This window comes from Myxine glutinosa, chromosome 10 (assembly GCF_964187855.1).
Source record: "Myxine glutinosa chromosome 10, kmMyxGlut1.1, whole genome shotgun sequence".
Taxonomy (NCBI): Eukaryota; Metazoa; Chordata; class Myxini; order Myxiniformes; family Myxinidae; genus Myxine; species Myxine glutinosa.
The window spans coordinates 18,658,225-18,683,692 of NC_136270.1; the positions used below are offsets into that span (position 1 = coordinate 18,658,225).

The following is a 25,468-nucleotide window of genomic DNA, read 5'->3' on the forward strand; positions in this document are numbered from 1 at the left end:
CCACGAATAGAGGACCAAACCGCGAATGGTGAAGCAAAAACCACGAAAGGTGACGCAAATCCCGAGAATGTCGAAGATCATCCGCGAAGGTCGATCAAAGTCACGGAAATGGCGAGATAAAAGCCACGGAGGTCGACAAAAACCCGCAAAGGTCGATGAAAATCCCACGAAGGTCGATGAAAATCCCACGAAGGTCGATAAAAATCTGCGAAGGTCGATGAAAATCCCATGAATGGCATTGTTTCAATGGGAAAAGGGGGATACGTTTTAGGTTCCCGGCGGTTCCTGATTCATGGAGGAATTTTTTTTAAGTTTAAAATGTTTTCGACCACAAATGCACATGATTACAGTTTCACAAACAATGCTTACCAATATAAAAAAAGGACAACACCAGGTATCATTTCCAATTTATTGAAGGACTGCGCTTACAATTTATTAAAAGTGCTCAACCATACATTACTGTGAAAGTAAAAAAACACAACACCAGGTACCATTTCCAATTTATTGAAGGAATGTGCTTACAGTTTTTTAAAAGTGCTTAACCATACCGTACCGTGAAAGCAAAAAAAAAACACATCACCATCAGGTAACGTTAAAAATTTTTAGTTTACAAACACACGCAACTTTCAAATGATGATGATGATGGTGATGATGATGATCATGATTAATTAAAATCCGATGAATTCTTCGAACTCTGAGGATGACCCAAATTATAGTCCTGCAACGTCGTGCACTGAGGGACAGGTAGGAGAGGCAGCAGTTGAGGATGTTGGTGAGGATGCAGGTGAGGATGCTGGTGAGGACACTGAGAAGGCGGCAGAAGAGGAGGGTTCTGGTGGTGTTGAGGTGGAGGGAGAAGGGCTGAAGAAATAGGTAATGGAGAGCTGCCTGGCAGATTGCCGCAGGTTTCGATGCAGCTCTTTGTAGGGGAGAAGCAAATCATCCAAGCCCCTCTTGAACTTGAGGTACCTCTCCATTAATGGTTCAGCATCTTCAAACTTGTCGACAAGTGCCCGCATCCCATGCAGCAACTAACTCAGGAACTGGACTGTGAGGTTAGACCTCGACATCTCTTTCTCATCACTGCCAGCCTCCTCCTCCTCGGAAACCATTATGATGGCCTCAAAACCCCTCCTCGGTGTGGTTGTCGCCATGTGAGGCAATGAGATCCTCCAACTCCTCAGGCTGCATGTCATCAAATCCTTTCCCTCCCAACAGCCATGCCAACCCGACAATCACATGCCTCTCCTTAGTGTTATCAGGAAAGCAGGTAAAGTTTCTGACTGCCTGTGCCCACAGGTTGTGTCAGCACATATTGATGGTGGAGGCTCTCACTTCATCCAGTGACTGCTTGATGGCGCCGATGCAGTGGGTGATGTTGAAATCCTTCGAACACTTCCCGACGGTGAGCCCTCCATCGCATCCAAAATGCGGCGAAAGGTGCGACGGGTGTAATACGTTTTAAACGTTGAAATCACACCTTGGTCAAGTGGCTGGGTGAGGGAGGTGGTGTTGGGCGGCAGTAAGTTTACCTCGACATTTGGGTGAGCCACGTCCAGGTTCACAGGGTGGCCAGGAGCTTTGTCCAGAAGGAAGAGAACCTTTAATGCAAGGTTTTTGCCCACCATGTACCTCTCCACCTGAGGGAAAAAACAATTATGGAACCAGTCCAAGAAGATTGCTGCCGTCGCCCAGGCTTTCCTGTTGGCCCTCCAAAACACCGGCAGAGTTTGCTTGTTCTTGCTCTTGACAGCACGCGGGTTCAGGGAACGGTACTGGGTTTCAGGAAACTCATGGGTTTCAGCATGAGGACCCCTTTTGTGTTTGCACAGAGAAGAAAAGATACCCGGTCCTTGGCAGCCTTTAACCCCAATGCTGTCTCCTCGCGCTTCGAGATGAAAGTTCTCATGGGCATCTTTTTCCAGAAGAGGCCAGTCTCGTCAGCGGTGAACACCTTCTATGGGAGGTATCCCTTCTCTTAGACCAGTCTTGCAAGTTGAGCAAGGAACGCTTTTGCCACCTCATGGTCCACAGAGGCACGTTCCCCTGAGAGCTTCACACTTTTAAGACAGTACAGCTCCTTGAAATGATGGAACCATCCCCTGCTTACAGTGAATGAAGTCGCACTGCTTGTACCATCATCGCTCGGCACATCACTCGTGCTGGCACCACCCACGCCAGACAGATGATCGTAAATTCGTTTGGCCTTTTCGCGAACGAGAGGTCCACTCAAAGGCATACTTTTCTGCACGTTGTCCTCAATCCATATGCTGAGAGCCTTCACCATCCTTTCTATGTGGACATCCCAGACATGGGTGACCACCTTCGTACTTGATACAGCGCTCGCTGAAATACTCTCATGAATCACCTTCTCCTTCTTCCGTATGTAACAAACGGTGGATTCGTTGACGCTATAATTCCTGCCTACAGAGGCCACACTCTCTCCTCTCGAAAACCGGTCGAGCAGCTCCACTTTCTGGCTCAGGCTCATTACTTTCTTCTGCCTCTTGGTAGTCGACGCATCTCCCGCACTGCTCTTGAGCTTGGGAGCCATTATTGAATTATGAGCAGAGCAAGTCAAAAACACAGGTCAAAGCAACGGGACAGGAACAATGATCAAAATCGAGGACAGTCTGTATATGAAGGATTGAGAGCATTGTGGGTATTGAGCCTATCTGAAAATTTCAATAACAGATTTAATGAAGTGTTTGCATTCTATAATTCGCGGAGTTGACTTGTTTACACATCTGGTGGAATGTCCCGCGAAACTCTCGGTTATAGTCCAGCTAAAATTCGCAGCCGCAAAAGCCATGAAAAAGCAAAGCACACAGCAGGTAATGCTCGTGGCTCGTAGCAGATGATTCTTTGTGTATGTCCAGCTGCTTTATGCATGGCTGGTAAAAGATGGGTTGTATCCCTAATATATTTTTTTACCATTTGAGTTTACCATTTTCACCAAGGCTTTATTATGATAATATGGAGAAGGAAAATTAATAATTTTGTCAAAAGGTCAAAGGTCAGCATCAAATAAAATCATCAATTTTCATCCAATTGATATGAAATTTCCATTTACCATTTGAGTTTTGTCATCAAATTTTCAACAAAGCTTTATTATGAGAATATGGAAAAGGCAAATTAATAATTTGGTCAAAAGGTCAAAAGTCAATGTCAAATAAAATCACCAATTTTCACCTGATTGACCTGAAATTTAAAGAATTTGCAAATCGGGTCACTGAATTGGTTCACTGATGAAAAGGTAGCAGTCGATTGTTTTTTTTTAGATCAAAAGGTCAAAGGTCAAGGTTGCATAAAGTCGTCAATTTATGTCCAATTGACCTGAAAATTTAAGAACTTGCATATTGCGTCACAGAATTGGTTTACTTATCAAAAGCTAGAAGCTGATTATTTTTTTATCCCTCCATTGACGAAGTCGCTGGGGGCATTATGTTTTCAGGTTGTTCGCCTGGCTGTCCATCCGTCCGTGATAGGTTATCGTTACCGCGATAACTTGAGAACGGCTGAAGGGATCTCAGTCAAACTTGGTGAAACAGTAGTGTAGCAGCATAGCAAACCTGTTGTGCATTTTGTGATACAAGCACCAAATTTGGCACAAATGTACATTAATATGTTGCGAACATTTTCAGATATTGGGCCACTTGAAATTCCGCAATTTTTTTTTTCAAATTTTTTCAAATTTCGTAATTTCAAATTTTTCGGGTGACACCGTCACAATTTCGGTCTTCGAGGCCGGCCGATATAGTGGGGCGGCTTAGCCCAAATATTCAAAAGAATTGTGCATTTTGTGATACAAGCACCAAATTTGGCACAAATGTACATTAATATGTTGCGAACATTGTGTGGTCAGCAATGAAGACGAGAGTCTGAATTACATGTATGCAAAAGACCTTGTGAACCAGTGAAGCAAATACACGGGTAAGCATGAATTAAATCTAGGGCATGATATAATTTCCATGATGTTTACCTCTACACTCAATGGTGGAAGGAGGTAATGTTTTGATCCCAGCTTGTCTGTATGTCTGTTTGTCTGTTAGTCCACAAAATTCCAGACAAAGCTTGTAGTAGTGGTAGTGGTGATAACAGAAATTGTTATATAGAACTGAACTTATATTATTATTATATGCAGAAAATAACTTCATTTCTATATGCCCTGCAGTGGACAGGTTAATTGGTTTATGCACTGAAGGGGTCACCCTGGTGTGCACTGCTGTGTTCTGCCTCACTGAGTTGTTCAGGTATGATGTACTCAGCACAAGCTTCCGGTCGGCCCGGAGGTGGGGGTGCGGGGCCTGTCACGGAACGTCAAAACAAACGGCCTGCCGGGGCTGCCCAAAAGTCGGGCGTGAGGGGCGCGTCCACTAATGGAACGCCTCTCGCTTCCCAGATCGAGGGCCACGTGGTCAGGAGAACCTCGTCCCTTCCGGTCACACTTTGCCTATCGGCCGGCCTCGAAGACCGAAATTGTGACGGTGTCACCCGAAAAATTTGAAATTACGAAATTTGAAAAAATTTGAAAAAAAAAATTGCGGAATTTCAAGTGGCCCAATATCTGAAAATGTTCGCAACATATTAATGTACATTTGTGCCAAATTTGGTGCTTGTATCACAAAATGCACAATTCTTTTGAATATTTGGGCTAAGCCGCCCCACTACAGGTATGTATACATGTATACTGATGTAAAGATTAACTGATTAAATTTGGGGGGCAAAGTTCAAAGGCCAAAGTCCTAATAGGTATATAACTTGAGAACAGCTGAAGTGATCTAATTAAAACTTGGTACAGGTATGTATAATGATGTAAAGATTAATTGATTATAATTTGGGGCCAAGAGATCAAAGGTCAAAGTCTGTTATAGGTCTATAACTTGAGAACAGCTGAAGTGATTTAATTCAAATTTGGTACACATATGTATAATGATGCAAAGATGAAATGATTAAATTTTGGGGTCATGTGGTCAATGGTCAAAGTCTGTAATAGGTCTATAACTTGAGAACGGTTAAATGGATCTAATTCAAACTTGGTACAGATATATCTAATGATGTAAAGATTAATTGATTACATTTTGGGGTCAAGAGGTCAAAGGTAAAAGTCTGTAATAGGTCTATAACTTGAGAACGGCTAGAGGGATCTAATTCAAACTTGGTACAGTTATGTATAATTATGTAAAGATTAACTGATTCGATCTTGGTGTTCCGAGGTCAAAGGCCAGAGGTCATGTCAGTTAAAATGTGATAACTTGTGAACAGCTGAAGGAATTTAAATTAAAACTTGGTACAGGTAGGTATAATGATGTAAGCATGAAAAGGTTAAATTTTGGGGTCAAAGGTCAGACGTCAGAGGTCATGTCAGGTAAAAATGTAATAACTTGAGAACAGCTGAATGGATTTAAAGCGAACTTGGTGCAATAATTATAATCATGTAATAATGTGAGCGGAGGCATATCGGTTGACGTCTTGACGTCGAAGAGTGTCGTTCTAGATTAGATCTAAAGCTCAAAGGTCAAGGCTGCTTAAAATCAACAATTATAATTTTGCATTAACAAAAAACTTTTCGTTATTTTGAGCATACGGAAGAGGAAAAATATGTGTGAATACAAACGGACGTGGACGGGCTTTGCATTTTCAGATGCCTTTTAGTTACCTTCGCCACCAAAGGTAGATGGAGGTTATGTTTCCACCCCTGTCTGTGTGTTTGTTTGTTTGTCTGTAAACAAGATATCTCAAAAAGTTGTGGACGGGTGTGGACGAAATTTGGCACAGAGGTAGCGCATGTGACAAGGACGAAATGATTAGATTTTGGTGAAGATTTGGATCCGGCTACTAGAATTCTTCAATGATTCTTCACCATTGGGAGTCGGGCCAAAACCGATACAGAGCAGGATATCTCAAAAAGTTGAGGACGGATTTGGACTAAACTTGGTGGACAGGTTGGGTGTCTGACAAGGACGATTCGATTCGATTTTGGTGAAGATCTGAATATGGATTCGGATATGAGAATTATTTGATTTTTAAAGTGATTCTTCACCATTGAGTGAGTGATAGGGCTAAAACCAACATGTAGCAGGATATCTCAAAAGGTTGTGGACGGATTTGGACTAAACTTGGTGGACAGGTTGGGTGTCTGACAAGGACGATTCGATTCGATTTTGGTGAAGATCTGAATATGGATTCGGATATGAGAATTATTTAATTTTTTAAGTGATTCTTCACCATTGAGTGAGTGACAGGGCTAAAACCAACATGGAGCAGGATATCTCAAAAAGTTGTCGATGGATGATTTTGATTAAATGTGATTCTGTATTTTTCATTGTTTCATTTGTCCTGTGAAGTGCACACATCATTTTAAACCTAAATGGGAATGTGAGGCATAATGAATCCACATTCCAAACGTTCCAACAATTCGAGTTATGGGTCTCGTTAAGGACAATGAGAGTCAATACAATAATTACCTCACACTGAAAACCGAGTCCAGGTTCCATTTTCACCACCACGTTGGAGGAAGATACAGAGCAAGAACCAAGAATATAAAACAAGACGCAGTTGTAGAGTACTGTAATTTAACCTAGATACCACGGATTCACAGTACTTCACCACATTCCTATTGTTAAAATCTAAATTTATTTGTGTCGTGGTTCTTGTGAGACGACAGAAATAAAGGGGAACGGTAAGTCTAAGTCGGTATAGTATACTAGGGCGGAGCGAGGTCGAGGTGTGACGACATGTGAGTGGGCGGAGCGAGTTTGCGGAGGGTTGGGGTAGAATGGGCGGAGCGAGTTTGCGGAGGGTTGGGGTAGAGTGGGCGGAGCGAGGCGAGGAGGCTTGGCTGCGAGTGGGCGGAGCGAGGAGGTTTGGCTGTGAGTGGACGGGGATACTTCTTGGGGTGGGGTTGAAGTCGGTCAGAGTAAGAGGAGAGAAATATAACTATACATAAAGGAGAAGGTTGGTGAGAGTAAGAGGGAGCAGAACGTAACGACGACAGGAGAGGTTGAAGAAAGAGATAGAGAGGTAGATCGAGAAAAAAGACGTTTAGTGGATTGACAAAGCAGAATAATGAGAAAAAGCAGATAAGACATTATATGGGAAGTAAAGGAAAGGTGAAATTTAAGGGAGTGAGGTGTGGGAATGGAGGTATTCATCCAAGACATGGAAAAAGAATTTAATGACATCGATAACCGTGGAGATTGGAACGCTGTCTATCAGGTACGTGTGTGTTCTCTCAATATACAGTATAGGTAATAGGACACTAGGTGTACGCGTGTACACGTGTTCTTTGTCATTGTACAGTCGGTAGGTGTACGCACTGCCATGCTCCCTACTGGTTACGTTTGTAAGGTTTTCGCTTTTATCGCGAATCGTCTTATTAAGGGAAACGAATTGATTGATCCGGACAATCGGACCATCGTGTGTTTGGTGTGGTCGAGTAGACGTTCTGCAGGGAGTCGTGGTTTATTATGAATTATTATTATTATCATTGTACACACATACATACATAGTACACACACACACACACACACACACACACACACACACACACACACACACACACACACACACACACACACACACACACATATCTATATATATATATATATATATATATATATATATATATATATACACATACACACACACACATAATATTGTTACGGATCTCCGACGTCGGCTCTCCCCCTTGTCTTTTAGGGTTAATCCCCTTGTCTTTTATCTGGCCGAAGCGAGTCCTGGAAGTTATAACGTCCTTCCCGGCACGGCGTTATGTAGGGTTTGTTAGGCCTAGGGATTCACTACTACCTAATTACTAACGCCGACCGGAAACGAGGGAATAACTCCCGCTCGCATCACGGATATGGATGGAATATGCCGAGCGGATAGTAATCCGCGATCCGAGCTGTTAACAGGTGACTAGACCCGATTATAGCGGTTCCGAATCGTGCCACGCTTACCCAATGAGAGAAAAGACTGATGCGATCGGATAAGAGGAAACCAGGAAGAACAAGGCAATTTATTACAAATGTACAGAAAGAAGAGGAAACGAAAGAAATGTACAAGATAGAAAGAGGAAGGAGAAGTACACAGGGCAGTCTTAATTACAGGCTTAACTTATTCCCTGGACAAACGGGCCCGTCTCACACACAGTCACTCACACGGGGATTGCAGATGAACAGGTTGGAAGGTCACCAGCGCGTCCAGGCTCCAGTCCGGCTCCGGTCCAGGCGATGGAAAACCCGGCAGGCAGCTCTTCACAGTGTAACGCGAACGGACAATTATATTACGGGGGGAAGGCTGGTATCCTGGCGGCATACGTAATATTTGTACGACTCGCGCCAAACGCCCCCTCTCCAATGTCCTGTACACAAGCGCCAATTGTGAAAGTCCTGTCCTCTCCGCACCGTCTTAAGGTCGACCTTCGCACAGTCCTCCAAATCGCAGCAGTCCTGGACCAAGCGCGCTTCCAACAAGTCCTCTCAGCACACGCTTTCGCTGTAGGTTCTCCAAAATCACAGTAGTCCATTTACCAAGCACGCTTCCAACAAGTCCTGTCAAATGTGCGCTCTCCCAATAAGTCCTGTAAAAGGGCTTTGTGCGCTCGCTTTTATAATCCAGCCAGCGATCGCTCCGTGAGCCCAAAAGCCACGCCTGTCAGGCGATGCCACTCCAGCCCTGGTTGGCTGGTTATTGCTTACCGGCTCCGCCCTGACGGCTGGGTGACGTGGCCACACCTTCTTCCTGGCGCTCCGCCCCCTTTTTCCGGGCTTTACCTCGTGGCTTATGGCGGCGTTTGAGCGAGCTCAAGCTCAAGGGCAGCGAAGGCTGCTGGTTTGGGCGGAAGCCCAGCGAGGTTGCACACGCCGCTGGCCCTAAAGGGCGAGGGCGATGGCTAGCGCTTAATGGCGTCGCTTGGACGGAGGCTGGCAAAATGGATGGAATGAACGCAAGGGGGCCTATTCTTATTTGATTGACACAACGCAGATTCAACGATTGGAAAATGGCCTTATCTAAACACGTACTAAGGAATAACTGAAGTCCTATGGTGACCTACGTGTTGCTTGTGGCCTATCGATGGGGTGCTACCTTTAACCTTTAATGATGTGATATTTACAAGAAAGTGTGGGTTCTCAAAACCGCAACAATATATATATACAGGGTGGGTGGAAAGTCGCTCCCTATTTTAAAGTACTTATAAATTATGATAGATAGAATTATCTATAATTAGATAGGGTTAATATATATATTATATAATATATTATAAGTACTTTAAAATAGGGAGCGACTTTCCACCCACCCTGTATATATATGTATATATATATATATATATATATATATATATATATATATATATATATATATATATATATATATATATACAGGGTGAGCCAGAAATATGGTTATTTTTAACACTCGTGTGAAGGTAATAAAAAGTTGTATTTCCAAACAATTTTTTACAAGAAAGTGAAATACATAACATGCCATTTATTTGTGGAAAAGAACATCGAGGAGATGTGCACCATTTCGTCTGACACATTCCTCCAATCCTGGATGCCAATTATTCATGACGTTCTGCAACATGGCCAAGCATTCCCTCACAAAAATTATTGCGGGCAATCTCATCATCTTGGGTTAATTCCTGGACAGTTTGAATTTTTTCGGGATAAAAGTTTAAATCCTTATGCAATATGTGGTGTAGTGACATGTGAGAAATTCTTAAGGCTGATGCATGCTTTCGGCTGGAGCGATGCGGATTTCTCAAAACTGACTCCCTTGCACGCTCAATGTTTTGTGTCGTTTTTACTGATTTGGGTGCTCCCGGCAGTTTCTCTTTTAAAGTTGAACCGGTCCTCTCAAACTTCTGAACCCATAACTGATAGCACGAACAGACGGCACATTTCCATGACGTTGAACATTGAAATGGAGTTTGAATTGATGTTGTGCAGCAGTTGCACTATAATTATTCTTGTAAAAAGCTTTGATAGCGAAAGCGCGTTCTTCAGCCAACCAGTTCCACATGGTCAAGGTCACTCAAGTCCCCCCCCCCCCCCCCTTCACATGCCTCCCCCCCAAAGCCCTCTCCCTCCCACAGATCTCTCGATGTCTCCATGTCTCTCGGTCCCTGCTCTCAAATGTTGTGTTTGTGTCCTTCCCCCTCTCTCCCCATCTTGTCTACCGCTCCTGATGTTATTTGTTTTATGTGTCTGTTTGTCTTTCTGTGTGATTAATGTTCGCTCTTTCACGAGCCTCGATCTTGTATACAAAAACAAAAACCAAAAAAAAAAAAGTGTTCTGGCTGAAAAAAAAAAAACTATACTGAAATGCAAAAGAAACTTACCACCTTTGAAACCTTTAAATATCAACAATAACACTGCGTGTAGTAAATGTGTGAACTTATTTGTGGACAATAGTGTCCTCACTGTCAGACAAAACGGTCACGGATGGTCACTTGAACCTTCAATGGTCACTTCATAGCACAGCTGTTGAACAGCCGTTTTGACTGTCAGTGATTAGCCAAGGGGTACGGGATAATTTTAATGAGCTGCACGTGATGTCTTGACATTGGCTTTAAAAAGGCCAGTGCAAAATGGGCATTTTGAACGAAAAATTTGACCATTTTGACCAACTTCAAAAAGACCGAAAACGCAAAAGAAACTTACCACCTTTGAAACCTTTAAATATCAACAATAACACTGCGTGTAGTAAATGTGTGAACTTATTTGTGGACAATAGTGTCCTCACTGTCAGACAAAACGGTCACGGATGGTCACTTGAACCTTCAATGGTCACTTCATAGCACAGCTGTTGAACAGCCGTTTTGACTGTCAGTGATTAGCCAAGGGGTACGGGATAATTTTAATGAGCTGCACGTGATGTCTTGACATTGGCTTTAAAAAGGCCAGTGCAAAATGGGCATTTTGAACGAAAAATTTGACCATTTTGACCAACTTCAAAAAGACCGAAAACGCAAAAGAAACTTACCACCTTTGAAATCGTTAAATATCAACAATAACACTGCGTCTAGTAAATGTGTGAACTTATTTGTGGACAATAGTGTCCTTACTGTCAGACAAAACGGTCACGGATGGTCACTTGAACCTTCAATGGTCACTTCATAGCACAGCTGTTGAACAGCCATTTTGACTGTCAGTGATTAGCCAAGGGGTACGGGATGATTTTAATGAGCTGCACGCGATGTCTTGATATCTATCTATAATTCCAGTAATCTCTGTGTGTATGTGTGTGTGTATGTGTGTATGCGACAACGATTTCTCGACAACTACCGGTCCGATATACTTGAAACTTGCCAGGTATATTGCTGGGGACCCGAGGATGTGCCTTTTCAAGGTTTGAAATTAATCGGACAAGTACTTACCGAGCTATGGCGATTTAGCCGTTCGCCGTTCGCTTTGGCGTTGCGAATGGACCAAACCATTGCATGTAAATAGAGGGGGGGGGGGGGGTTCTGTGGTCGTTGCGAATGGACCAAACCATTCATGTAAATAGAGGGGGGGGGGGGGGGGTTCTGTGGTCGTTACTGCCACGTGGTTTCAAAGTTTTTTTTTGTTGTTGTTGTTTGCACGCATGTTTTTTTGCACCCACGTACGGGCACGCCCTAGGATGTTTACACACACACACCCCTACACAAATTTTTTTTTTTTTTTTTTTTGGCAAGGAACGGGCACCCACGTACGGGCACGTCCTAGCTTATATATAGTACGGGCATGCCCTAGTTGGCTTTAAAAAGGCCAGTGCAAAATGGGCATTTCAATCAACATGCCACGATTGTCAAGGGATCAACGGCAGCGTGCCCTGGGCATGCTGCAAGGCGGACTGAGCTACCGTGAGGTGGCACGTCGCCTTGGCTGTTCACACCAGACGATATCGGCCCTGGTGGACAGAGACACCCTCCACAACTCTGCAGATGACAGACCTCGATCAGGGAGGCCAAGAGTCACCACTGCAAGGCAGGACAGGCAGATGGTCCGAAGTCACCTGCGGGATCGATTCCGTCCAGCATCCCGCACTGCGGCAGAAACTCCGGGGCGTGCAAACCCACGGATCTCCAATGATACTGCACGAAGACGACTGCATGACTATGGCCTGTCTGCCAGAATACCATACAGAGGCCCCGTGATGACGGCTGCCCATCGTCGCAACCGACAGAGATGGTGCCAGCAGCATCAGCGGTGGACCTTGGCGCAGTGGAACGAGGTCGCTTTCAGCGATGAGTCAAGGTTCTGTGTGGACAGTCCTGATGGGCGTGAGCGTGTCTGGAGAAGAACTGGCGAGCGATATGCCGATTGTTGCGTGCGTCAAGCCAACAGGTGGGGTGGCCCAAGTGTGATGGTGTGGGCCGCCATATCAGGCCGGTACAGGGCGCCACTGGTGGTTGTGGATGGGAATCTTAACGCCCAGCGGTATGTGGATAACATCCTGCGACATCATCTGCTGCCATTCCTGCTAGACCACCCAGAACTGAGAACCTTTCAGCATGACAACGCTCGTCCCCATGCTGCTCGCTTTATCACTGCATTTCTCCAATGCGAGAACATCAACACCATGCAGTGGCCTGCGCTCTCCCCTGACCTGAATCCCATAGAGCACCAGTGGGATGAGCTTGGGAGACGCGTAGTTGGCAGGGCCAGGACACGGGCAGAGCTGCTTCAGACATTGAGGACTGAGTGGGATAGAATCCAGCAGCAATCCATCCTAAAACTGGTAGGCAGTATACGCCGATGATGCACTGCCTGTATCCAAAACAATGGTGGCCACACACGCTATTGAAAGGGGACTGACATTGCACCCTGTGCTGTTCTGTACTGTAGAACAAACTGATGAGATGGTGTATCTTGGTCAAAAACTTGACGTGTCATCAATAAAATGCCAATGTTTCAATTAGCAATTGTTGGTTTGTTTTATTTTGAACTGTTACAATTTTATTACATTTCAAACAAGTGGTAAGTTTCTTTTGCGTTTTCGGTCTTTTTGAAGTTGGTCAAAATGGTCAAAATGGTCAAATTTTTCGGTCAAAATGCCCATTTTGCACTGGCCTTTTTAAAGCCAATATCAAGACATCACGTGCAGCTCATTAAAATCATCCCATACCCCTTGGCTAATCACTGACAGTCAAAACGGCTGTTCAACAGCTGTGCTATGAAGTGACCATTGAAGGTTCAAGTGACCATCCGTGACCGTTTTGTCTGACAGTGAGGACACTATTGTCCAAAAATAAGTTCACACATTTACTACACGCAGTGTTATTGTTGATATTTAAAGGTTTCAAAGGTGGTAAGTTTCTTTTGCGTTTTCGGTCTTTTTGAAGTTGGTCAAAATGGTCAAATGTTTCAGTCAAAATGCCCATTTTGCACTGGCCTTTTTAAAGCCAATATCAAGACATCACGTGCAGCTCATTAAAATCATCCCGTACCCCTTGGCTAATCACTGACAGTCAAAACGGCTGTTCAACAGCTGTGCTATGAAGTGACCATTGAAGGTTCAAGTGACCATCCGTGACCGTTTTGTCTGACAGTGAGGACACTATTGTCCGCAAATAAGTTCACACATTTACTACACGCAGTGTTATTGTTGATATTTAAAGGTTTCAAAGGTGGTAAGTTTCTTTTGCGTTTCAGTATATATCAGTAAAAAAAATAAATAAAAAAAATGCATGTTATGTACTTCAATATCATGAATTAATTTATTTTGAAATACAATTTTTTATTTCCTTCACACAAATTTCAGAAATGACTTTCTGGCTCACCCTGTATATGTATATATATATATATATATATATATATATATATATATATATATATATATATATATATATATATATATATATGAACGTCCTATGGGGCATATATATATATATTACACACACACACACACACACACACACACACACACACACACACACACACACACACACACACACACACACACACACACGTACACAACAAAACAGGAAACGAAACTAAACCTGACAGCGTGGCACTTCGTGTTTGTGTTTCTAACAGCTTTGTCTCTGTTTTGTATTATCCGCCATTGTACGAGTTTGTGGTTTGCTTGAATATATTTGTCCGTGTCTTTGTTGTGTTGGCGCGCTGTCCAAGTTGAATGAATTGAGACCTTTTTTTTCTTCCTACGTGTCTTTGTGACAAACCTTGTGATCCCCGTTGTGTCTTTCTCCTCCCGAGTGTCTTCCAGTCGTCCTGGTTCATGGTTTTGTCCGCCTACGTTGCCGAGCTTGTCCACAGGCTTCTTGTCCATATTCTGTCCCGTTTCGTTATATTCCAGGTGTGCGTCTGTGGGGGGTTTAACATTACACCTGGGAATCCCGCGACGTGTCGAGATATAACCACGTGGTTTCAATTGTTCAAAACACAAAACCGAATGTACCGTACTCGTACTCCCAACATCCTCATCCACAATCATCGAGGTTTCACAGAAAGCCATGCAGTGACGTCATGAAACGTCAGCTGACTTCCCTTTACCCATAAATGTACCATATTGCACATTGCACATTGCACATGCAGCCACATGCCTCTCCAGGTACCAAGGTGAACACTTGAGCAGGTTACCCATAATGCTTTTTATTTATTAATCACCCTGTGCAGTACCTCGTGTACCTGCTCGGACAATGAGAGGTTTCTCAGGTGCATTCCAAGTCTAAGGCAAGTTGGAATTGCTGCAGGAAATGGCTGAGCAGGGAAGGCACGTGGAGGGAACGTGTTTGGTGGCGAAAAGGCAGGAGAATCGTCGCCTCAATCGATACAGAGATGTGAACCCATGTAAGTATGGTGGAACCGCCAGGGTCTTGAGGGGGACCTGATTGTAAACATGACCTTGACTGTTCACAGGCAGGACTGATAAAAGATCTTTTTCTTAGTCAAAGCACTTCAATGTGGACACAATCTTGTGAGCATGGCATACAATTGCTCATTCTTGTGATAATTGACCGTATATAACTAGAACAGGTGTAAACGCATTGTCAACTGAACACCTTCTTCTTCTTCTTCGGGGATCGACGCGTGCAGTCGATGAGAGTCGGGTGAAGCTGCAAGGAGTGGACAACGACTACATCAATGCGAGTTTGGTGCCCGTTCCCGAAGCTGGGCGCCGCTACATTCTGACGCAGGTGAGACCTGAGTAGTAGTGATAAGGCAAAGGTGGGCGGTCCGCTTCGAAAGTCCGCTTATCCGCTTATCCGCTGCAGCGGACTAACGTTTTCGAAGCGGATAAGCGAATCGGAACAACCCCCGGAAACCGAAGCGGATAAGCGTAAGCGGACTACCGAAAAATTAAAGCGCATCGCGATTCGCCAAATCAGCTGTTAGCCTGAGCCGTTACTCTAGAATTGTGAATATTTATTTAAGTGAATAATAAGTGAAAACTGAATATTTTATTGGACGCTAGAGCGGCAATAACGTCAAGATGGAGAGATTTCTGACTCTCCAGCCCAGCGGCAGTGCCAGGGACAGGCACACGCGCGACGCAAACCAGCAGTCCCAGCACAGCGACATCCACAACCCGGCGGTCAACATGATGGGGGACGTCGAGGACAGTCAGGAGATCTGCGCCCTGAGTTCCGTGATGCTTGGGTAACTCTATTTCTCAGGCATAACACGCCGCTCCCGAGCTCTGCCTCGGTCGAGCGCGTGTTCAGCTACGGGTCGGACATCCTCAGGCCTAAGAGGTCGGCCCTGGCTGCACCGAACTTCGAGGCCCTCGTCTTCATGAAGGGCAACCTCCAAATCCTCAAGAAGGCCCACGAGGTGGAGGAGGAAGACGAGGACTAGTCAACAGACTGCTAGTCTGTTGACTAGTAGACTCTCTTGTCAAAGAAAGGACGGGCAAATTGATTTTTCTTTAATGTAACTTGCATATATTAAAATTATATTTAAATTAACTGTAGAGTAGAGTAGAGTCGAGTGGAAAACTTTATTTCAATAAATTTTGAATAAATTTTATTTAAATAAAAATGTATATTTTTGATCTTAAAAGCTTTGTTTGTCTTTGTAGTAGTTAGAAATGGCTATTTAGGCTTAAAGAGCATTAAATCCCCTTTAGAAACGTCAAAAATCGCTTTAAAAACGTCGAAGCGCTTTTAAAAAATCGAATCGAAGCGGATAAGCGGATAAGCGGTAAGCGGACTAAGATTTTCGGCCGCTGAAGCGGATAAGCGAATCGGACTACACGGGCTGGCGGAGCGGATAAGCGGTAAGCGGACTTAAAATTTTCCGAATCGCGCCCACCTTTACGTGATAACTAATGGTTCTGCTGCTTGGACAATGTGCCGTGTTTCATGTAACAATCACCGAACTTTGGAGTACCGGTACCATCGATATGACAGGAGGTAGAGTTGTGGGGATCTTGTGGGTTGGCGATTGACATAATCATGTGTGGATCTTGAGGGTGTGATTATCGTGCAGTTAACATCATGCTTTGAGTACCAGTTCACTGGTAATTCCCTGTTTGTCGTAAAAGGCGACAAACAGGGTTGGCGGCAGGAAGGGCATCCGGCCGTAAAACATTGCTTCAAAAAGGGGACCAACAAAAACAACAACAACCACGGTGCCCGAAAAAGGCCAAACCCCGCTTTGCGGGGAAAAATGGCCTCTAAAGGGTTGTTTTTTTTTTTTGTTTTTTTTTTAACATCATGCTTTGGTAGTTCATTGACATTTGGGTTCATTGGGTGAATGCTTTCCAAAACTCCTCAGTCCATGTTTGGTGAAATCCAAAGTAATCCAAGGTTTGGTGAAATCCAAAAGTGGTACTCAGTACAATGTGGAGTAATTTGCCAAAACTCTCCACATCTGTCAGTGACCACGTGAAATGGTGTTATTTTAAAACCAACTCTGTCGAGGTTATCAAACGAGGGTGCTACATGTAGTCTGGCTTCTCGTGCACCTTCCCCGTGCGTCCACATCCCCTTGTGTGCCGACTTTTCCCTATAATGCAGAAAAAAGGATCTTCTCTCTCAAAACTACATTATATGGATTGAGCAGGTTTTGGAAAAGCAAACTTTCATTTGGTTTTAAAAAGGTTCACAACTGTGTAGAGTATTATGTTTCACATGGCGGTGATTCACTACTTTGCAGCCTGCTTGCTTACACTGCTGGTGGTGTATATCTGAGTACCCCGTTTCAAATTCAAAGATCATAGTTTTCTCTCGATACCGTTATGGATTTGGACAATTCAATGAGAACCTGGATATGACCCTGAAAACAGAATGTGTAAATGAGTTAACAATTCCTGTTGAACTGCTGTATATACCCGAAAGTACAAGAAAACATAGGGGCAATAGCCCTGGCGCTCACCTGGTCGATTTTAAACGGTATACTGCACTGACTAAAGGTATTTTAAACCAATTTCAATGCTTGCTCGAAGACAGGGCAGCATGTATATTGTATAGTCTTACGAACTTGATCATGACTTCAAACAAACAAACAACAACAAAAAAACTATTTTGGGGGGCAACTCCCCCCCCCCCTCCTCCCACCCCGTGTACCTTCTCAGACCCCAATTTTTCCAATGCCTTGAACAAACATTGGTATATCATGGATGATGAAGGTTGTGGTAAAGTTTCATCGAAATTGTGTGTGTAGGTTCTGAGAAAAAAGTAAATACCAATTTTGGGGGGGGCAACCCCACTCCCCCGTAGATCCCCAAAGGGGAAGATTTTTTTTTTAATGCCATGAACAAATGTTGGTACATCATGGGTGGTGAAGGTTGTGCTCAAGTTTAATCGAAATTGTGTGTGTAGTTTCAGAGAAGAAAGGAAATATCTATTTTGGGGGGTCAAACCTGGACCCAATTTGACCCCCCGTAGACACCCTCAGACTTCGATTTTCTTAGTGCCATTAACAATCTTCGGTAAATCACAGGTGATGAAGGTTGTGATAAAGTTTCATCGAAATAGTGTGTAGTTTCAGAGGAAATAGCAAATTCCTTTTTGGGGGGTCAAACCTTGACCCACTTTGACCCCAGGTAAACCCTCTTAGACCCCGTGTTTTTTTTTTTTTTAATGCCGTGAACAAACTTTAGTCACAACACAACAAATGTCATTTGTGCCAAATTTGGTCGCAATCCCATCAGCGGTTTTGGAGAAGTTGAAAGTGTTTACGGACGGACGGACTGGCGGACGGACAATGTGCCATTGCACAAGCTCCCCTGAACTACGTTCCACGTGAGCTAAAAAGCATTTATACATCAAATTTATTCTGCCATCTGAAAAACATCATAAATACAGAGATGGTGCTCCTACTACTGATGTTGTGTCTGATTAGTGCCTATTTGGCATCTAATGCTTATCTGATATTTTAATCAATTCATTAATTAATTTTTAACTCATTTTTCTCCTCCTATGTGTGCTAATTATATTCCGAACTAAAAAAAGAAGTAACATGACACAACTACTTGGAAAAAAGAGAACAAAAGCTGCAATGAAAGTTACCAACATGTAACAAAAGTTATGACAAATGAAAGCCATGGCTTATTCTATTATGATAAGTTGATATATAGGAGGATAAAACAAGAGAGGAATAAGGGGGCAAAAACAAAATTAGGAAGAAAACAACAACATAAAATCAGGGGGATTTACCCATAATTCAACTGGTTTCCTTTTTGAGTACTGCATGTTGTCTTGAAAAGAAGGGCAGATGTCTTCACTCAAGTTGCAATCACATCAGACCAGCCTGATCTACTCTCGGGATACAATTATCGCATACCTGGATAAAGATACTTGAGGCCCTACCAAAATATATCAAGCTTGTTTCAGTGTGGTCAGATGATCCAGCATCCCAATGCAAGAACAGTTGCCTTGCAGCAGCAGCACTTCCAGTTCTTAAGAAGAAACAAGCAGTGAAAGTGGAATGTAGCTATCTGTGCACCTATCATGGGAAAGGGCCAGTGGGAGGCATCGGCGGATCTGTGAAGCGCTACATCTGGCAGAATGTTAGAGCATGGAAGACCATTGTTCAATCCCAATGACTCTACCTAACTTAATTGTCTTATTTACAGGTTGCTGTGTTTCTACCCTCAGCCCATCCCCACCTTCCTCTCTTTCCAATTTTCCTGTTCAGCAATTCCACGAGAACATGGGCATCATCCTAAAAAAACAAAATGTTGTAAATGAGTTAACAATTCCTCTCTCGCTCTCTCTCTCACTCACTCTCACTCTCACACTCACACTCTCTCTCTGTCTGTCTCTGTCTGTCTCTGTCTGTCTGTCTCTTTCTCTCTTTCTCTCTTTCTCTCACTCTCTCTCCCTATCGGCATTGTAGAAAAAAATTGCCATATTTTGTGGCAGCCGATGCTGTTATGAAAAAATGTGACTGTAACAGAGTTGTCCCCATCGGACATTCAAAAGTGAAATGAAGCATTGCATCTAGTAGCTGTTTTCAATGAGTCTGTGTCAATAAAAGGAAGTAAACACCACTTCTTAAAAGTAGTTGATGGGGAAAGTGGCATCTTTCCCTCTGACAAAAGATGGCACTGCACTGAATGCAACCCAAGAACAAGACAATTGAAATGAAGAAAACTCTCAAATCAAACTTGGAGAATCGTATGCCATAGAGTACGATGGTGTGTTGTTTCCAGGTGAAGTGATGGCTTTAGGTAATAGTAATTAGTACCAGGTCTGTGATGGAACCAGCTGGGAGCAATTGGAAATTGCCTAATCCACATAAGACTTTCTACGAGACAAAAGATGACCAAGAAACTGGAAAAAATAGTCATAGCCAATGATCATGGCCATTTTAAATCTCCAGAAAAATTGTAAAATGTAAATTAAGATAAATTATGCAATTCTACTTGCATGAGCATGGATTTCAAGGTAACGACTGGGCCTTCAAATTTATGCATTACAATGTCAGAGGCTCGAAACATTTAGTCTGCATATGAGTTAACATTAACATTGATACATGCGGATTTTAGGCAAACAAATGACCAATGAAAGGTGCCAAAACTAAAGCAGGTAATACACATGCATTTGATAACTTATCTTAAATCTGTATATAATTGAAACCGTGAAAAAAGGGCTGGATTTAATTTTTTTCGACAGACAAACGGTAGCCAACACAAGTTACCGTACCTTTATGATATTTGACCAGAATCATCGATGAATTTGCATGTATTATCTTACCGGTGTAGACATACGTGTATTATTTTAAACAAGGAGTGTCCTGCATGAGGAAACTTTGGGATAAAAACCTAAAAAAAATGTGCATGTCCTTTTTGTATAATATAAGTTACCAAAATTTAAACCATTTCTACCCAAAACTGTTAAATATTTCCAGGTTTTAGAAACATGTTTAAACAGACTACGTAACAGTGTGATTAAAAAAAAAAAGGTTTACAGTTCAAAAAGAAATTAAGGTTTCTGTTGAGATTTCTGTTGGGAAGTGGACTGTTGAGATTGTGTGAATTTAGTTAAAATTGTAACATATGTTACTGTAAAATTGCTGTATATCGGTGTGTTATATAACATGAATGATTACTTTGTGTACCATCGCTTATTTTGATTGATAATTATTGTACATTCTGAGAATAGGACTGTACTTGAGCAAGTTCTCCTTTTATCACCATGTGCCTGCCGTACTAGTTATTTGCCTCTAGAAAGAGTGCCTCTAGAAAGTCTACACCCTCTTTCAAAATTATCACCTTTTGTTGCCGTATAGCCTGGAATTAAATTGCATTAAAACAGACTTTTCCCCCTTTTATTTACACATCGTAACCCACAACTTTCAGGTGAAAAACAAATTCCATAAATTTCAGAAAATTAATTAAAAATACAAAACTAGAATATCTTGGTTGGATAAGTGTCCGCCCCCCCTGGGTTAATACTTGGTGGAAGAACCTTTGACAGCAATTACAGCTCAGTGTTTTGGGATAGGTCTCTACCAACCTTGCACACCTTGAACCGCCTTTAGAGGACATTTTTCCCCACAGAGCAGGGGTTGGCCTTTTTTGGGTACAGTGGTCCCCTTTTTTTGAAGCGATGTTTTATAGCCGGATGCCCTTCCTGCCGCCAACCCTGTTATAGTCGCCTCTTGCGACACGCAGGGAATTACCAGTGAACTGGTACTCGATTTGCCTCGAAAGGACGACAGGCTGAGTCAACCCCCCTGGTGTTAATTCAGCGATCGACCGGGATTCAAACCCAGGATCCTAGTATCCCAAGCCGGCACCCTAACCGTGAAGCCAACACCAGGCTAACTTTGCACACCTTGATTGGGCAATATTTGCCCATTCTTCTGTACAAAACTGTTCAAGCTCAGACACGATGCGTGGGGAGTGTTGATGGACAGCAATCTTCAAGTCATGCCGCAGATTTTCGATTAGATTTAGGTTGGGGCTCTGACTGGGCCACTCAAGGACATTTGTCTCTTTGTTCCTTAGCCACTCCAGTGTAGCTTTGGCTGTGCTTTGGGTCATTGTCATGCTGAAAGGTGAACTTCTGTCCCAATTTCAGCTTTCTTGCAGAGGGCAGCAGGTTTTCCTTTAGGATTTTTCTGTATTTTGCTCCATCTATTTTCCCTTCTATCCTGACAAGTGCCCTAGTCCCTGCTGATGAGAAACAACCCATAACATAACGCTGCCACCACCATGCTTCACAGTAGGGATGGTGTTTTTTTTTGTGTGATGTGCTGTGTTGGGTTTGCGCCAAACGTAATGTTTTGCATTTAGGCCAAAAAGTTACATCTTGGTTTCGTCGGAATACAAAACATTTTGCCACATGGCTTCGGAATCTCCGGAGTGTTTTTTTGCAAACCTCAAATGGGACTCAATGTGGGGCTTATTAGAGTAATGGCTTCCTTCTTGCCACCCTACTGTGCAGGCCAGACTTGTAGAGTGCTTGGGATATTGTTGTTGTATGCACAAAGTGACCAGTCTTTGCCATAAAGGCCTGTAGTTCTTTCAAAGTTGCCATTGGCCTCGTGGTGTCCCCTCTGATCAGTCTCCTCCTTGCTTGGCCATCCAGTTTGGAGGGACAGCCTGATCTTTGCAGGGTACCATACACCTTCCACTTCTTAATGATTGTATTGACTGTGATCCAGGGATTTCCAAGGCATTTTAAATATTCTTATATCCATCCCCTGATCTGTGACTTACCTCAACTTTATCCCAGAGGGCTCTTGAATGCTCCTTGGTGATCATGGTTGAGTCTGTGAAATGCACTACCCAGCAGAGGAAACCTACAGGAACAGCTGATTTTATTCTGAAACTAGATGGTATTCATAGAATACTTACCCTGCGCAGTCAACTTGGTGCGAGGCAACTCTTCAGTTTTTTTTCAGGTTTTTATTTTTTCTTTGATCCAATATGGTTACCAGAACACGTGAGCAATGACATCATACATTTATATTCTCTAATATAATTGTTGCACAGATCACGCTCAATAAATTAAAAACCCATCAGACTAAGCGTTGTCCCTGTCAAATTATGACATCATATTTATGGCACCAATGACGTCATCGTTAACAACACCTATCCTCTTCCCCCCCCAACCACCCCCCCCCCCCCCCACAATATGGAGTTCTTTACAATGAGCCACATTTCAATTTCCATGAAGCCGTTTTGGAGATATAGAGGTGCAACTTTTTCGGTTTTTCCAAGATGGCGCCTGTACCACATGATTTATGACATCAGGATTATCATTAAAATATTCTACAGGAGGAGGCGCTCCTATGGTGAAACTTTCGTGTCCATCAGACCAACAGTTGCTGAGAAAAAAATTCCATAATGATCAGATAAGTGTTGTACTTGTGGAATTATGACATCATAACGAAGGCACCAATGACATCATCATTATAAAAATAAAAAAATAACCACCTTTAGAGGCCATTTTTCCCCGCAAAGCGGGGGTTGGCCTTTTTCGGGAACCCTGGTTGTTGTTGTTTTTCGGTCCCCTATTTGAAGCAATGTTTTACGGCCGGATGCCCTTCCTGACGCCAACCCTTTTTGCCGCCTTTAACGACAAACAGGGAATTACCAGTGAACTGGTACTCAATTAGCCGACCTCGGAAGGATGACAGGCTGAGCCAACCCCTCTGGCGTTAATTCAGTGATCGACCGGGATTCGAACCCAGGATCCTTGGATCCTAAGCCGGCACCCTAGCCGCTAGCCCAACACCAGGGATTAATGACATCATCATTAACATTTCTTATTCCCCATGGGGAGTAGTTGACAATGAGCCAGGTCACAATTTTTTTTTTCTATGAAGTGGTTTCAGATAGAGGTGCGAAGTTTTTTTTTTGTTTTTTTTTCCCCATTGTGGCGCCTGTACCACGTGACCTATGACGTCATAATTATCATTAAAATATTCTACAGGAGGAGGTGCTCCCATCGTGAAAATTGTGTCAATCGGACCAAGAATTGCAGAGAATTTTTTTTTAATACTGATCGAATCAAGCGTTGTACTTGTCGAATTCTGATGTCATAATTAAGGTACCGATGACATCATCATTAACATATCTTATTCCCCAAGTGGAGTACTTTACAATAAGCCATGTTTCAATTTTTTCCATGGAGTGGTTTCGGAGATATAGAGGTGCAACTTTTTTCGATTTTCCAAGATTGCGTCCGTACCACGTGACCTATGAGGTCATAATTATGAATAAAAAAAAATTCTACAGGCGGAAGCACTCCTATGGTAAAATTTCGTGACAAACGGACGAATGGTTGCCGAGAAAATGAATTTTAAAAATAGACATGCCACACGTGCGGATGTAACCGAATGCTTAACCTTGATTTTCGCTTCATGAGCGCAGGGTAATAATCAGAATCACTACAATTTAGGCCAATGAACTTGTGTAATTTTGAAGGTGATTTGGTTACACCTGAGCTCATTTGCAATTGCTATTATAATACGGTTGGACACTTATCCAACCAAGATATTCTAGTTTTGTATTTTTAATTAATTTGCTGAAACCTGTAGAATTTGTTTTTCACTTGGAAGTTGTGGGTTACGATGTGTATATAAAGGTGGAAAAAGTCTGGTTTAATGCATTTTAATTCCAGTCTATAAGGCAACAACAGGTGAAAATTTTGAAAGGGGGTGTGGACTTTCTATAGGTACTGCACATGCTTTAAGGCTTACCGTTCTGAGCCGGAGGTCTTAGACCTCCGCGGATGCCAAAACGATGCCACAATTTACTGCATTCTTACTACAGAGAATCCTTAACTTGCGAACGGGTTGCGAATTTATACAGGTCAAAAAAGGGAGGAAAGTATATTCTTTGATTGTGCTTTAGCAGGCTGTTATTACATAATGTTACATTTGCACAAGTTAACTTGAGATGCACATACATAAGAGTTCAAGGGTCACCTTTGGGTGTATACTTAATCAGCAGACAGTCTCCACATTTCAAAAATACTGGTGTGTGTGATGTGTACAGACTGTGCATAGGTAATGCATACATTTCAGCAAGTGCCACGTCGTAACACAACTTTCACGTGCAAATCTATCATCAGCTGGCAATTTTTTTATTTTTTTATTTTTGTATACGCTGTCGAGGCTCGTATGAGAGCTTGCACACAAAACATATAACAAAGGGAGCAGCAGGGGACAAGAGGGGGTGAGAGCGGGAAGCACAACACCAGTATGGAACAGGGACATCATGGGAAATGTGGAAGGGAGACAGCTGGGGCAGGGTACATAGGATAAACAAGACGGACACTATAGGGACTTTCAGGAAGAAAACAGGGAATTTGAAGGAGGTGGGATTATATAAGGCTTTGAAGTTTTGGTGGGAGTACAAGAGTCTGAGTATTCTGAAACAATAATTCGTCTTGTACACAATAGGAAGTCAGAGTAGATAATGTACTTTTTGTAATGGTATCTAGGTCAGAAGCAGCATTATTTAGGCCTGCAGCAATGGCAATGGAACCAGCAATCTTTATACCCAGAGCACTCAGATACTGTAGAAAAACAAAAGGAAACCAAAACGGGAAGCATCGGAATATAAGATTTATAACTTGGAACAGCAATGACAACACAAACGAATGTATTTACGGGTCCCTTATCAGGAGCGGATCCAGGGGGACATGCCCCCCCCACCCCTCCGAAACCCTTCCCGGCAAAAGTGATCGCTCTTTCATATGTATTGAGGTGTATATAACCGAAGATGTGGTCTCGGAATGTGGGATCACCCGATATTCCACAGACCACAGCTGATGTTGACTGCAGCGTTCAACATGGAACTGATTTGTACAATTCAATTTGTTTCCCTGGTGGATACTTGATGATTAACGAATTAAATACCGGATCATTTGTCATTGGAGACGCTTCTTTTCTCCTAACCATTCATGAAACGAGAGGTGGAATGGTATTCCAAATATCAGATAATCCAGAGTCCGTATCATTCTGTTTGAATTTGGCATTCAGTGTATGGTTTCAAGACTCAAGAATACGCTTTATGACCGTGGGAAATTCTCTAGGGTATACAATAGGCATCA

General features: G+C 42.9%; 2 protein-coding genes across 4 annotated transcripts in view; one reads left to right on the top strand and one right to left on the bottom strand.

Moving 5' to 3' along the window:
• Positions 1-395: 395 nt before the first annotated feature.
• On the bottom strand, positions 396-6,648 carry LOC137434209 (putative CENPB DNA-binding domain-containing protein 1). The gene is made up of 2 exons (XM_068126993.2): positions 6,468-6,648; positions 396-2,542 (listed from the first exon to the last, which is right to left on the bottom strand). Exons 1-2 carry the CDS (start codon positions 6,495-6,497, stop codon positions 1,979-1,981), a joined length of 594 nt encoding a protein of 197 aa, XP_067983094.2. The 5' UTR covers positions 6,498-6,648; the 3' UTR covers positions 396-1,978.
• Positions 6,649-6,838: 190 nt separating this feature from the next.
• The window catches only part of PTPN2 (protein tyrosine phosphatase non-receptor type 2), a 77,795-nt gene continuing 59,165 nt past the window's right edge, over positions 6,839-25,468 (top strand). Inside the window, exons 1-3 of one of the 3 annotated variants that reach the window (XM_068126991.2) lie at positions 6,839-7,218; positions 14,702-14,798; positions 15,045-15,145. In XM_068126991.2, the coding sequence (XP_067983092.2) occupies positions 7,141-7,218; positions 14,702-14,798; positions 15,045-15,145 (276 nt within the window). In that variant the 5' untranslated portion in view covers positions 6,839-7,140. The remainder of the gene's footprint in view (positions 7,219-14,701; positions 14,799-15,044; positions 15,146-25,468) is intronic. The other 2 variants (XR_010985819.2, XM_068126992.2) reach the window with 2 other exon arrangements.

Excerpts from the sequence above, each read along its gene's own strand:
- LOC137434209 (XM_068126993.2), bottom strand. The coding sequence starts at position 6,497 with ATGGAACCTGGACTCGGTTTTCAGTGTGAG. Across the intron at positions 2,543-6,467 it reads GACTCGGTTTTCAGTGTGAG|CTCAAGAGCAGTGCGGGAGA; the intron begins GTAATTATTGTA and ends ATGGCTCCCAAG.